Source organism: Herpailurus yagouaroundi, unplaced genomic scaffold (assembly GCF_014898765.1).
Source record: "Herpailurus yagouaroundi ecotype Mexico unplaced genomic scaffold, PumYag 140, whole genome shotgun sequence".
Lineage (NCBI taxonomy): Eukaryota > Metazoa > Chordata > Mammalia > Carnivora > Felidae > Herpailurus > Herpailurus yagouaroundi.
Genome location: NW_024412395.1, coordinates 13,811,431 through 13,825,625, shown reverse-complemented (window position 1 = coordinate 13,825,625; position 14,195 = coordinate 13,811,431). Strand labels below are relative to the sequence as shown.

The 14,195-nt window shown below is 35.4% G+C and overlaps 1 protein-coding gene and 1 long non-coding RNA gene across 4 annotated transcripts in view; one reads left to right on the top strand and one right to left on the bottom strand.

Moving 5' to 3' along the window:
- The window catches only part of LOC121030458 (uncharacterized), a 67,198-nt gene that overhangs the window by 34,482 nt on the left and 18,521 nt on the right, over nucleotides 1-14,195 (bottom strand). The gene's annotated exons all lie outside the window — the stretch shown is intronic.
- DPP10 (dipeptidyl peptidase like 10) overlaps nucleotides 1-14,195 on the top strand; it is a 1,330,293-nt gene that overhangs the window by 1,304,723 nt on the left and 11,375 nt on the right. For all 3 annotated transcript variants that reach the window (XM_040474884.1, XM_040474883.1, XM_040474885.1), the window contains exons 20-21: nucleotides 6,753-6,947; nucleotides 7,611-7,665. In XM_040474884.1, coding sequence (XP_040330818.1) covers nucleotides 6,753-6,947; nucleotides 7,611-7,665 — 250 coding nt within the window. The remainder of the gene's footprint in view (nucleotides 1-6,752; nucleotides 6,948-7,610; nucleotides 7,666-14,195) is intronic.

Here is a 14,195-nt window from a genome sequence, read left to right as displayed (position 1 = left end):
GCTCCACATTGGGCTCTCTGCTGTCAGCATGACAGCAGAACTAGTTATGATATTCAGCCAAAACTGTATTATAAACAAACCACAGATCAGAAATTTACAGATATTAATAATACTCCTAATGGAAGAAGAGGGGCATGTGGACAAGAAACAGTTCTCTGACAGGCAAAAATAATAATTCTCATATGATATAGTAAATATACAACAAAACTCATTCTGCCATTCTGCATGTGGGACAATGCATCCATGAGAAGAAATCTAAGGATCATAAAATAAGAAATAGAAGGAATCGGCCAAGAGGCCTTTAGCCCACATACATATGTATGTATTGCTTCAAAGAGGTCAAACTTCGGGGCGCCTGGGTGGCTCAGTTGGTTGGGCATCCGACTTCGGCTCAGGTCATGATCTCGCGGCCCGTGAGTTCGAGCCCCGTTTCAGGCTCTGTGCTGACAGCTCAGAGCCTGGAGCCTGTTTCAAATTCTGTGTCTCCCTCTCTCTCTGACTTTCCCCCGTTCATGCTCTGTCTCTCTCTGTCTCAAAAATGAATAAACGTTAAAAAAAAAATTCAAAGAGGTCAAACTTCACATATGTTACAACTAAATCATCCCTAACTATAAACTTCTATTTAGTAAAATTCATATTAAGGCAAAGAAAATATTATTTAAGGCTAATGTCCTGTAAAACGCACCAATTATGAAATGAAGGATCTCCTAAAGACAAAATCAGAAGGGTTGACAATTGATTTTCCTTAAAAATTTAGTGTGGCGATGGCTCTTTGTGGCATCAGTTTTATTTTTGTTTTCCCTAAGCTCACCTCCCATTGTATTCTTTTCCCTTCCTTTCACACGTTTTAAGTCTATCCTATCTAAAATAAAATTGCAACACTTAGTTGTCAATGATTCTAGCTTTCATCTAGCTTTCATGCAGCTGAAATCTATCTATTCTAGGCCCAGAAAGAGGAAAGAACTGAGGTGACTAAGCAATTCTGTGTCTCCTCCTTTCATATCCCACTGGATAGATACACAGCTATCAGTATAGCAGCTTTAAAATTCTGCCATGTAGGAAAACAAATTCTGCCACCCAATAGATCAGTCAAGTAAAGAGTACTCATTAGAAAATATTTTCTTTGGGCACCTGAGTGGCACATTCAGTTGGGCATCCAACTTGATTTTGGTTCAGGTCATGAACCCAGGGTCATGGGATCGAGCCCCATGTCTGGCTCTGTGCTGAGTGTGGAGACTGCTTAAGATTGTCCCTCTCCCTCTCCCCTTCCCCACCTTAAAAAAATATATTTCCCTTCCATTTATTATAACCTTAGTTTTACTGTTAGGGAAAGGCTTTTAAAAATGTACTGTACGTAATCTTAACTATTTACAACATAGTATTTTACAAACAAGAACAATAAAAATAAAAACAGCATATAATTACTCAGGGAAACTCAGCACTTCCTAACAAAGTCAGGACCAAAATCTATGTTTTCTGAACATAAATTCAAGCTCCATACATGAATTTAAGTAGCACTTTGTGAACTTGACCAAACATTGCAGTCTGAACAATTTGATTGTTCTTCACACTTTAATTCAGGTTTGGTATAGGTATTCTGTTAGGTCATAAAGATTGTTTTGTCATTTTAAAGGTCTGTTAAATATCATGTATAAAACTCATCTTCCTTTCTATATTTTACTATATGCCCATATCTTGAACTCTTCATCCATTCAGGCACGTGTAGTGTTGAAGGTATTGAAATAAATGAGGAGCCTATCTCCCAAGAACTTAACCTCTAAGAAAAGCTTAGTAGTAATTTTATTTTTCTACCCATGTTAGGAAATAAATGTTGTGATCTTTCCACTGCTTAAGTGGAAAGCACTTTATTTCCTACCTGGGTTAGGAAATAAATGTTGTGATCTTTCCACTGCTTAAAACAGATGTAATTGTTCTTTTACCACAGTTTTGAACAAAATTGTATGTCCCCACTCTCAGCCTTGAAACACCCTCCTTTCTATGAGTCCCCAGAGTTTTCAGAGACAGAGAGTAAAACAAAATAGTGCAGGAAGATGACCTGAACCTAATACAATACCATATGTTAACTATACTAGAATTAAGATTTTTAAAAATTATATATAAACACTTAGATCTTAAAAAAATTTACAAAGATGAAGGTGACACTCAGAGAAAGACAAAAGGGAACAAAATAAACTGGAGCTCACCAATTCTACATGACCAAATTAAATGAGTCGTGGCCCCCTCTTATTGGTGGGTGATTTGGAGTACTTCTTTGTGTTCATTCTCACTGCCACGTGTCTTACTATTTCTATCTCACCGAATAAGCAGTATTTTTTGCCTTCATTTGCAGAAAAATAATCTAGTATTTCTTGCTCAACACTTTGTGAAGAATCTCCACCCCGTTCCTGCAATTGTCTGGCTTTTTCCTTATAAGAACAATGCTTAGCATAATTCATGTTCTTTGATAACTCATCTTGAAATAGATATGCTTGTAACATACACCAAAAAAGAACAAACAATAAACCCAACTAGATGGAGAAATGTGTTAAGATCTTTGGTAATGTATTGATATCATTTTGTATTCTAACACTGAAAACTGTAAAGACAATGTTGAAGTTAAACATGACAATTAAGAGAAAATACCAAAGGAGTGGAATTGTATTTTTTCATTGGGTATTGCAAACTTTAAGGGATTAAAGGTTTTTGTTTTTAAAAATCTACAAACATTTATTAATCATTAAGTTTGAAAAATGTGCCTTATTTTAAACTGTATCTTAAGATAATTTGCCTGCCATAAAATGTCTATAATTAACATTTTGTCTACACGTACATTAGCTTTGAACTCAACTCATTAAACTGCTGTGAACAATTCAATGGGGTTCATATATAAATTGGAAAACTATTATCTTACATATCAAGAAAACATTTTACAGTGTGATCTCACTCCAAAGGGTCTGTTCATTACAGTTTTATATTTTCTTAGAAGTCTTTAGGTATCATTGGTCCATCTGACATAATACGTCATATGACATGACACATTACCTTTATCCACAGATACTGCCCAGTTTTATTTCTGCACAACTGGCCCAAAGCCTTTATATAGTTTTGTTTTGTTTTTTTTTTTTTTTTTTTTTGGTTTTTTAACTGCAAGGAAATATGCTCAATATAAGCAAAACTGCTCACAAACAGAAAAGCAACAAGTTTCTACTGTGTGATAAATCTAAACACTGTTTTACATTTCTTACTATATTTTGTAAAATATTTCAAATACATTATGCCATTTAATGCACACGAAACTCCTTGAGACAAGGAAGCCAGTATTTTGCCAGTATTAAAGACAAGGACACAAAGAGTCTTTGAGCCTTAGCGTCTTGCCTATCAACATTCAGAGTAAAGTATGACCATCTGGTCATATTTTTACTAAGTTTAAAAACTGAAGTTAAGGGGCACCTGGGTGGCTCAGTCAGTTAAGCGTCCGACTTCGGCTCAGGTCATGATCTCGCAGCCCATGAGTTCGGGCCCCGCCTTGGGCTCTGTGCTGACAGCTCAGAGCCTGGAGCCTGTTTCAGATTCTGTGTCTCCCTCTCTCTCTGGCCCTCCCCCGTTCATGCTCTGTCTCTCTCTGTCTCAAAAATAAATAAACGTTAAAAAAAATAAAAAAAATTGAAGTTAATCATTGAAGTGAATCATGTTTTGCTTTCCAATATTTGCAGTAAATCCCCAAGCTTCAAAATATAGTCACTTTATTTAAACTAAAGGCTTTTCATTTTTTTTAATTTATTTTTTTGTGTAAATGTTCTCCATTTTATTTTTTTTTTAAATATATGAAATTTATTGTCAAATTGGTTTCCATACAACACCCAGTGCTCATCCCAACAGGTGCCCTCCTCAATACCCATCACCCACCCTCCCCCTCCCTCCCACCCCCCATCAGCCCTCATAAACTAAAGGCTTTTTAAAAGTCCTTCCATTTTAAACTTTACATGAGTATATTTTCCCTGAAAAAATCTAGGTAAACAGCCTTTTCTGTGTTCAGGTACCACAAACTGTGCTAGGCATAATGATTCATGGTACTTCTCAATGGATAGACAAGTTATATTAGTATCACCTGGGAATCTGGAAAAAATAGCAATTCTGCACTTTGTTCTGAACTAGGCAATTAGAACTCTAGCAATTAGAACAAGCACGTGGGTATGTGTAGTAAAAATTCCCAATAAACTGATCAAGAGCTAATGCTGTAAAAACTAAATTAAATTAAAAATAAAATCACAGGGGCGCCTGGGTGGCGCAGTCGGTTAAGCATCCGACTTCAGCCAGGTCACGATCTCGCGGTCCGTGAGCTCGAGCCCCGCGTCAGGCTCTGGGCTGATGGCTTGGAGCCTGGAGCCTGTTTCTGATTCTGTGTCTCCCTCTCTCTCTGCCCCTCCCCCGTTCATGCTCTGTCTCTCTCTGTCCCAAAAATAAATAAACGTTGAAAAAAAAAAAAAAATCACAAGAAGAGTTAAAGATTGAAGACACCGTGGAAAGACCAAACAGATCGAGATTTGGCTCACAGGATCACCACTAATTATGTGACTTGGGGGGAATGGTGGGAGATCATGATTAAACACTTTCATGGCACAGTTTATTTACAGTATAGGAGAAATAATGCAGGAAATAAGCCATGCAAAAGACAACTTCATCCCCAGAAAGGTTAAATAAATTCTGGTAGTGTATAGTAAGTAAAATAATGGATCTCAAGTACTTAAACCACAGAAGACATTTTTATTACTTTAATAGGGCTGGGTATGCTAAACAATAAAAATTTATTTTATCACAGTTCTGGACAATATAAGTCTAAAGTCAAAGTGTCAGAAGATTTTATTCCTTTTGAGACCTCTCTCCTTGGCTTGCAGTTGGTTTCCCTCGTGTCTCTTCACAGAGTCTTTCTTCTGCCTGGTTCATGTCCCTAGGGTCTCTGTTGTGTACTAGTTTTCTCTTATAAGGATACTAGTCAGATGGATTAGGGCCAACCCTAATGTCCTCATTTCAACTGAATCACCACTAGAAAGGCACTATCTCCAAATACAGTTACATTCTGAGACAGTAGGTGTTAGAGATTCAACATGTAGATTTTCGGAGACAAAATTTAGCCTATAAAAGCTTTTAGTAAATTTTAATTGTCCTATTTTTTTTTCCTATTTCCTACCTCCTCCTTTACCTAACTCACTGATCTCACATGGCCCCTGTATCTGTTCAGTTCTATTTGCTGCCCGGAAGTTATTTTCCTTAGCAAATTTGATAACCTAGAAGCTTGCTGATGGGGGTTAATTTATGTATTGGTATATACTGGTGCTTCTAAGCAACATATTTATATAAACAAGAAGTCAAGAGATTGGTATCCTTACAAGAGTGAATAGGGTAAAGATTTCTGGTACACAGCTCAACTAAAATTGGAGATGTTCTCAGAAAATTAGATGTTGATGCTCTTTAAATCTATCACATGGACAAATGAACATTTGAACTATGTTTGGACCTAGATTATCTGTGATTTTATGAGATTCTGCTTTTTTTTCCCTTTTCTATATTCTAGAAAGTAAAATATAAGTACCACTGTAATTGGACATTTTAAAGTTGTACCACTTTTTCCTGCCAGAGACAATGTTCATGCTTTGTAACTTGTGTGTCCTTCTTTACTTCTAGTTTTCAAATTTTTCAAACATCTGTGTCTCTCTTTTCTAGTTAACTTTAGTGATGAAAAACCATATTTCCTCAATGTATGCTTAATTTCTCCTTAGTGAGAATTCTACCACAAAAACAAATTCAGGGTATATTAACGTAGTATTTCTATTTGAGTCAGAAAGTCTTTAGGATTGTCCATTTATTGTGTCAAGAAACAAAATTCAACTGAGTAGTTTAAAGATCTAGTTGGCTTTATTCAGGATTCCTGATTTGGGTAGCATCCCGTCTAGCAAATAGAATCCCCAAGGACCTGTACAAAATGGAAGGATTTTATAGGCAGAAATGGGGTGGGACAAGAAGGGTTTTAGCAAAAGAACACAAAAGATTGTTTCAGCCCAGGTCACCTTCCATTAAGGGGAAGATGGGGGCTATGGGAGGGGTCTTAATATGTAGATTACTTCATAGTACTGAACAGGAAATTCCTGATTTTCATTGGTTTAAAATTCCAGTTCTGGGAGAGGCTAGAAGTGCAATTAGGTTAGGCTTTATTAAGTTTTGGAATTTAATATAAGTGACTTCATTTTGGGTCTGTTGTCTTTTTAATGCTGGTTAAACTATTATTAAGTCTCCATAACTGGTTCTGCTAACAGATCCTTTAGCCTTTGTACACCATCTCCAAGACATGTATAAAACACACTATCTGGAAGAAATCCAATAAAGTAGGGCCCGTATGTCAACTTGATCATTGTTCTTTAGAAATGCTTATGGAAAGTTAATGTATTTTTCTTCCTTTCTCTCATTTGAAAAATGAGTTACAATAATCTCGTATGAACAGTTTTAAATCGTGTTTCATGTTTTCAGTGCATTAGAGAACTTTTCATTTGAAATTTTACAAAGGAAAATGGCATTATACTTTCAGGTTTCTTATCAAGGATTAACAGATACTTTCAGGCTTCTTATCAAGGATCAACAGAAATTTTAATAGGCAACCTGGGTCTTTTCCAAAATTTTGAAATAGTAAGTGCGAAAGCTAAAATTTCTACCACATGGTCAATTGCTCTTGTTTTGGTCCAATGTGTTGGTATTTACAGGGATGAAGAACCAGGAGGCCAGCTGGTTACAGATAAGTTCCACATTGACTGGGATTCAGTACTTGTTGACACAGATAATGTTATCACGGCACGATTTGATGGCAGAGGAAGTGGATTCCAGGGCCTGAAAATTCTGCAGGAGATTCATCGAAGGTTAGGTTCAGTGGAAGTAAAGGACCAAATAGCAGCTGTGAAGTAAGTGGGTCCGCATTTTCCTACTGTTTTTCCTTTAATGACAGAAGCTAGGTATATGATACATTACCTTTGAATCATATACTTTAGTACAGCAATCTGTACTTTAGTGAATAGACAATTTTCTAAGTTAGTCGTATAGACTTGCATTCATTTCTTCAAGTACTTTTCACTCATCACAGGTAATAAAACAATTATCGAACTTCCGCCTCCTTGGAATTAAAATTCACTTTAGATTTTTAAAAATTGGAGCAACCTTAATTAAACCACTCTAGTATTTATTTACAATAACCTACAAAGTCTATTATTTCCCAGTTAACTATAATTCTTGAACTTTCACAGACACCATTCCCCCGCTGGCAGGAATGACCTAGAAAACTAGTAGGTTCTTTAAACCAGTACACAGAAACTGACTGGGATATTGTCAAAATGTAGATCTGCAGGCCTGAAATGGGGTCCCCAATTCGGCATTTGTATCTTCCTACCAGGTGATGCCCAAACAACTGGACCATCACTTAGAGTAGCAAGATAAAGCTCCAACCACTAAAGTATTTCTGGTTTGACTTCTGGGTTTTGTGTGTACATTTGCATGTGTGTGGGTGCCAAAAATGAATTCCCATGTGTGTTTAACTCAAGAAAATATAATGTTTTTTTTCCTCATTGCAGATTTCTACTGAAACAGCCATACATTGATTCCAAAAGATTGAGCATTTTTGGAAAGGTAAATAGAAATGTTATGCATATGTATATAAGCACACAGATTTACATATGTGTATTATACATATAGGTATATACATGTGTTTGTATGTGTGCATATATAATTTCCCCATTTTACTATAATCTCTCTGTACCATTCTTTAAAATGTAATATTATAATTAATACTATATACAGTCATTTATTAATCCAGCAATTATCTATAATCCAATTGGTGCTGGTGTTATAAGTAGAGCAGCAACTAAACAATAATAACAACAAAATCTGTTTTTGTAAAGCATATCTTCTAGAAAGAAGAACTTGATAAACACATAAATGCAAAACATGGTTTCATATAGCATGAAGTCTTACAAGGAAACCAAAAAACAAAAAAAGTGGACATAAGTTAACTCTAGAAAGGGCTAATGTTCTTAGATTAAGGGGTCAAGTAAGGCCCCTTGGATTAAGTGATATTTAGGCTGATACCTGAATAACAAAAGGGAGCCAATTGTACCAATCTCTTGAGGCAGGGTGTTCTCTATAGAAGGATCAAGTACCACAGCCTTAAGGATGACGTACATGGCTCAGAAACTGAAAGAGGACCAATATTCATAATTAGGTCTTTGTGGTGTTTTCTGCGTGATATTTACTTCTCATTGCAGTAATTTTACGTCAGGTCCAATATCATTTTCACAGTGTGGATAGAGACTCCACATAGATACTCACTGAGCACCTAGTTTATGCATATCACTAGGCTAGACACTATACAGGTACTAAAATGAAAGGAAGGAGGTCTAGTACTATTATAGTTTGGAGACAAAGAAAATTATTGGTGTTCATGGATTTAAATATAAAACAAGTTTTACTATCCATAAGTGAACTCAGAGATACAGGACCAGAATAACCGACAGTTTCACTGGGCATAAATTTTTGTGGTATTCACTGACAAATAGGTATATGCAAAGCTATTTAACAAATGAATAAATTGTAAATCAGCCCAAACCACCACCACTCTCCCCTGACTTCAGATACCTGCAGTGTACCATGTCTTTGCTTTATTGTATTCTTGCCCTTCACAATATTCAAGAGATTTACAGGGACAATGCTTCTCTGACACAAGTACAAATAAATAAAGGAAAACCTACCCCTATACATTATTTAATATTGATTTTATTTTTGAGAGAGAGAGACAGAGCATGAGTGGGGGAGGGGCAGAGAGCGAGGGTGACACAGAATCTGAATCAGGCTCCACACTCCATGCTGTCAGCACAGAGGTCAATGCGGGGCTGGAAAAGCAAGAACCCGTGAATTCATTACCTCAGCCAAAGTTGGGCGCTTAACGAACTGAGTCACCCAGGCAACACCCCCCCCCCATCATTACTAAGAAAGATATTAGCAAAATAATGGAAATGTCTAAGAAAGTGATCATTCCAAAGACATGGAAACTCAACAAATTAACAAGTGCACACAGTGAAGACTTATCACATGCGAGAGCATGGATGAACCTTGAGGACACTGTGCTCAGTGAAGTGAACCAGTCATAGAGCGACAAATACTGTGTGGTCCCACTTACATAAAATATCTAGAGTAGTCAATTTCATGAAGACAGAGAGTGGAATGGTGATTACCAAGGGCTAGGTGGAGAGGGAAAAATAAAGTTTGTTGCTTAATAGGTAATGGGATCTCAGATTTGGAAAATGAAAAAGTTGTAGAGATTTGTTTCACAATACAGACACTAGACAAGACACAATACACTACACACTACTGAACTGTGCACCTAAAAGTGGTTAAGTTGGTAATACTATATTAGGTGTTTGTTACCACATACACAGCGCATAAAATTGACAACATTTTACTCTTTAATGGTCCTGAGATATGTAATAATTTACAAAGGACTTAGTTCTTATGTATTTCAAGGCTCTACTTACTATACACATACATAAGTATAAAAGATCAAATAAGCTACACACACATTCATTATTATGGAAATTTAGATTCAAAAGGTTGTAAAATGCCTTATAGAAAAAGTCGAACATAAATTGGATAGTGAAAGTCATTCAGCAAGTAGAGGACAAGGAGAAGGCTCTCAGGTAAATGTTCAAAGAACATGAAATAAAATAATTGACTATAATTAAGGCTCATATAAAGGAATGAAAAATGACAAAACCAAAAGGAAGTCTTGGCACAGACCTTAGAAAGTCCTTCATATTAACTAGAAAGCTGAGTGCTAGTCTATAAACAGGAAGAAATAAAGCTCTAGGCCTCAGATTTAGAAGTTCAAAATCCCATATTTATCATTTTATTAGGGGGCTGATGAACCTCAGGGTAATTGACAGTCTAAATATATGAAAGACTGACATAGGATATAAACAAAGAAATATAATTAGATTTTAAATGGAAAAAAAATGTTCCATTTCCAATTAACCAAATATGCCTATCTGTGACTGAATTATAATTTAGAAGGTGGCTTTCTGAGCATACAAAGGAACATTGTTAGCTTCAAGACTCTTAAGTCTTGTAATTTTTTTTTTTTCTTGGAATGTACTTGTTTTGTTTCCATATCAAATAAAACAATCCTAAACTCATAAAATTGGCTGGGGTCTAATCATCTTGGTTTTCTGGAATTAGATTGTAAACGTATCTGGGGCTGTTTCTTTCTCTGTTGGAAAATTTTAATTAATATTTAAATTGATTTAATCAATACAAGACTATCAAGATTTTTCCATTTCTTCTGAAGTCAGTTTTAGTACTTTTAAAATAATTGTTTCCATTTCATATATGTTTAAAGACTATTTTTAAAGCATAGTATATACTGTCTTACTATACGTTTAATCATTTCACTGTGGTGATAAGGTCTCATTTGACTCCCAGTTTGGTTTATTAGTGCCTTTCTGCCTTTGCTTGTCTTAGGTTGCATGCACTCTCTCTCTTACTTGCTCTTTTCTCCCTGCTTGACTCCCTTCCATCCCCCATCCCACCTCCTTTTTTAATGAACCATATTTTGGCTTAGCTGTTCTCATCTTTGTTTTTGATTTCCCTAATTTCTGCCCTTACCATCATTATTTTCTTTCTTCTACTATTTAAATCTATTTTGTTCTTAAATTATTGAGGTGAATGTCTAGCTTATTAACTTTCAGCAGTCTTCCTTTCATTTGAGTCATAAAATCCCTTTGCATTAGTTCCTCAGGTTTTTCCCACCAGTGCCAATAGGTGGCTATCCCCAGAACCTAACCTAACCTTACATAATGTGTCATAATTTTAATGTTCATTCTATCAAGAAATTATATCTAAATGTTAATGGTAAGAAAACTTCTTGAAAAAAATTTCTCACTTATATGTTAAAAAAAAGGAAAAGACTAACTATATGAATTGAAAATGGATGGCAAAATTCAAAACCTATAAACATGATACATAGAATGGATATTGCTATGATTACCAGGCTACATCAATGGGGAATAAAATTAATTCATTCTATAAACATTTATCAAGTGTGTACTATGTGCCTAGTATGTCTGAATGTGCTGGACATACAGCAGTCACAAAAACAAACAAGCTTTCTTGAATTTCTAGTTCAGTGAGTAAAGATAAATAAAAGACAACTTACTTAGTACAATATATGAAATGTCAGTTAATGATAGGACAATTCAGAAAAATAAAGCAGATAGGCAGATAGGTGGCCCAAGATAAAGATAAGGTAGCAATTTTCATTCATAAGACAGGAAAGATTTCACTAGGAAATCATGTTTGATCTAAGTCAGGGAAATTTGAGGACACAAGAAACACAGATATCTAGGAACGAAAAATATATATATAAAGAAAGAAAAAGAAAAGTATAAACACAGGAATATGGAAACTTGTTAAAACTTTACTTAGGGAGGTAATTATTTAAAGCTATAAAATATTCTCCATTGGGATAGGTCTTGTTACTAACATGGAGTCACTTCTAAAAGGTTCAAGCTTTTAATATATAGAATATGAAGGAAACAATCAAGGCAGAATTGTAAGAATTGTGATAAAATTTGTGATCACATTAAACAAATTAAGATTTAAAGCAAAATAAAACTGCAATAAACTGTTACTCCTAACGTACAGTATTTTTATTTCAAATTAATTCATTGTGTACTATAAGTGATATGTGGTTTACAAAGAATCACGAATCTAAGGATAGGAAATATCTTTTTTGTTGTTAATTTTTTTATTCTTTATTTTTGAGACAGCAAGGAGCAAGCACAAGTGGGGGAGGGGCAGAGAGCGAGAGAAAGAGAGAGAGAGAGAGAGAGAGAGAGAGAGAGACACACAGACACACACACACACACACACACACACACACACACACACACACACAGAATCCCAAGCAGGCTCCAGGCTCTGAGCTATCAGCACAGAGCCTGATTCAGGGCTCAAACCCAAGAGTCCTGAGATCATGACCTGGGCTGAAGTCAGATGCTTAACTGACTGAGCCATCCAGGTGCCCCAGGAAATATCTTTTTTTTTAATTCTATCAGTATATCTTTTTGACTATTCATGAACTCTGTCGGGAATACTCAAAAAACTCAATGATTATCTTAAAACACAAGGCACATGAAAATGTTAGTCCTCAGTAAAATGGTATTACAGACTCCACTGCCTGCTCCTCTAAGTCCATCTACCTATTAGATTCAGTTTCTTCCACTATGCGTATATCTTTTTTAAGATAAAAAAAAAATCTCAGGAAACATTTCTATACTTTAAATGCACCGGACAACAACTTATAAAAGATAGATTCTAATGCTAAAATGCTTTGCAAATGGAAAGGACATAACAACGAATGGAAAAATACGATAACTGAGAAACCAATGAAATGACAGACAGCACAACTGAACAGAACAGTCTAAGTATTAACTACTTTTGATCTATAGCAAATAAAAAACGCCCCCTATTTGATTAAATCAATATGATGACCCACATTTTCTGGCATCTTCCTTATAGATAGTTGTTTTGATAATTAAAGTTATAATACTGTATCCAGCTAGAACTTATATCTGATTTCCACCCTCTTCCAGAATGTATTTTCTGAGAACTCTTTCATGATCTATTCTTGCATTCAGTGAATAAATATAAAATGGCAGAGAGGAAGGTGAGCAATTAAAATTTAATTTATTCTAACGCCTCCCAGTGTCTATTTTTCTTTTAAAAATAGAAGTTATTTTGTTGAAATAAATCAAATTAAAGCAGTATTTTGGGGTTAGGTTTTTGAATGCTATAGAGAGAATTTTATTTAACAACTTTCACTATCATTAAGTCTTAAAGAGTATTTAGCTTCATTAATCTCAAATTCATGTAAAAAGTGGTAAGATGTAACTCTTTGGGCAGCACCAATGATTTACAGCCCTGGTTTCACTTTAGAATCACACGGAAAACCCTACAGCCCATTCTCCACAGATTGAACTGTTTTCGAGAACATTGATATATATGTTTAAATCTCCACTGGTGTAGGGAATGCTGATTGAAGCTAGGGAGATGTTTGGGCAGGGATATTCATTATGTTATTATATTGTAAGAACTTGTTATTGAAAATGTGGAGCAACAGCCTAGGCATCCCCTGGAATCTACTGAATTAGAATAGGCATTTTAACAAGATCTCCAAGTGATTTGAATGAACTTTCAAATTGAAAGGCATTGTTCTGGAATCTGCCCCTTCTCTGGAAGACACCATCCTATTTAATTCCTGGAAAGAATCAGACTGATATTTATGTGAAATGGGAGTAAAAAACAAACAAAAAGCATAATACCAATTTATTAATTTATATTAGTAAATTGTGATGTATAGCTGTTCTGTGGATTGGAATATTCACCCATTCTCTCAAAGTAGTCAGGTTATATAAGCAACCAAATTATTATCAATTGAAAGTCTGCTGTAATTCCATTGTGGAACTAGAACCAGAAAAGTTATCAACAGAGGTGTGCATCAACTGTTTCACTGTGGAAACAGTGTTGCCCCATGGGACATACTTGAAACCTCTTGGGTTGCAACATCTTGGTCTTACCTCCCTAATCAAGAACAAGGAACAATATGCTGGAAAAGCTCCCTTTAAGGACAGAACTTTTAGGGGTTTTCTACACTTTTGCTCTATAATAGTTACTTACTTACTTGCTTTGCAGAACTCATCCCATCCCTGCATATTTCTGAAGGGGAGAATATGCCATCCCAGAAAATGCCTCTTTGGCATAAGGATTATTTTGAGCTGATTCTTTTAAAAAACAGCAGACACAGGAGAAGCTTTGGAAACAGAAGTTACTCTTTTGTAAGAGACATTTACATTTATAAAGGAAATCTCCGTTTGTGTCTCCCTCCCTGAACCAGGATGAGAAGATTGACTCTAAACCATAAAGAAACTCTTATTAACAGAAGGCACTGACTGCAAATCAGACTTAAATCTGCCTAACCAACCTTATCCTTGTTTATAGTTCTTTTCCTCGTAACCTCCCATAACAGCTCCCTCCAACATCTTTCTTTCTTTTTCTTTTTTAATGTTTGTTTATTTTAAAAGAGAGTGAGAAAAAGTGCATGAGTGTGG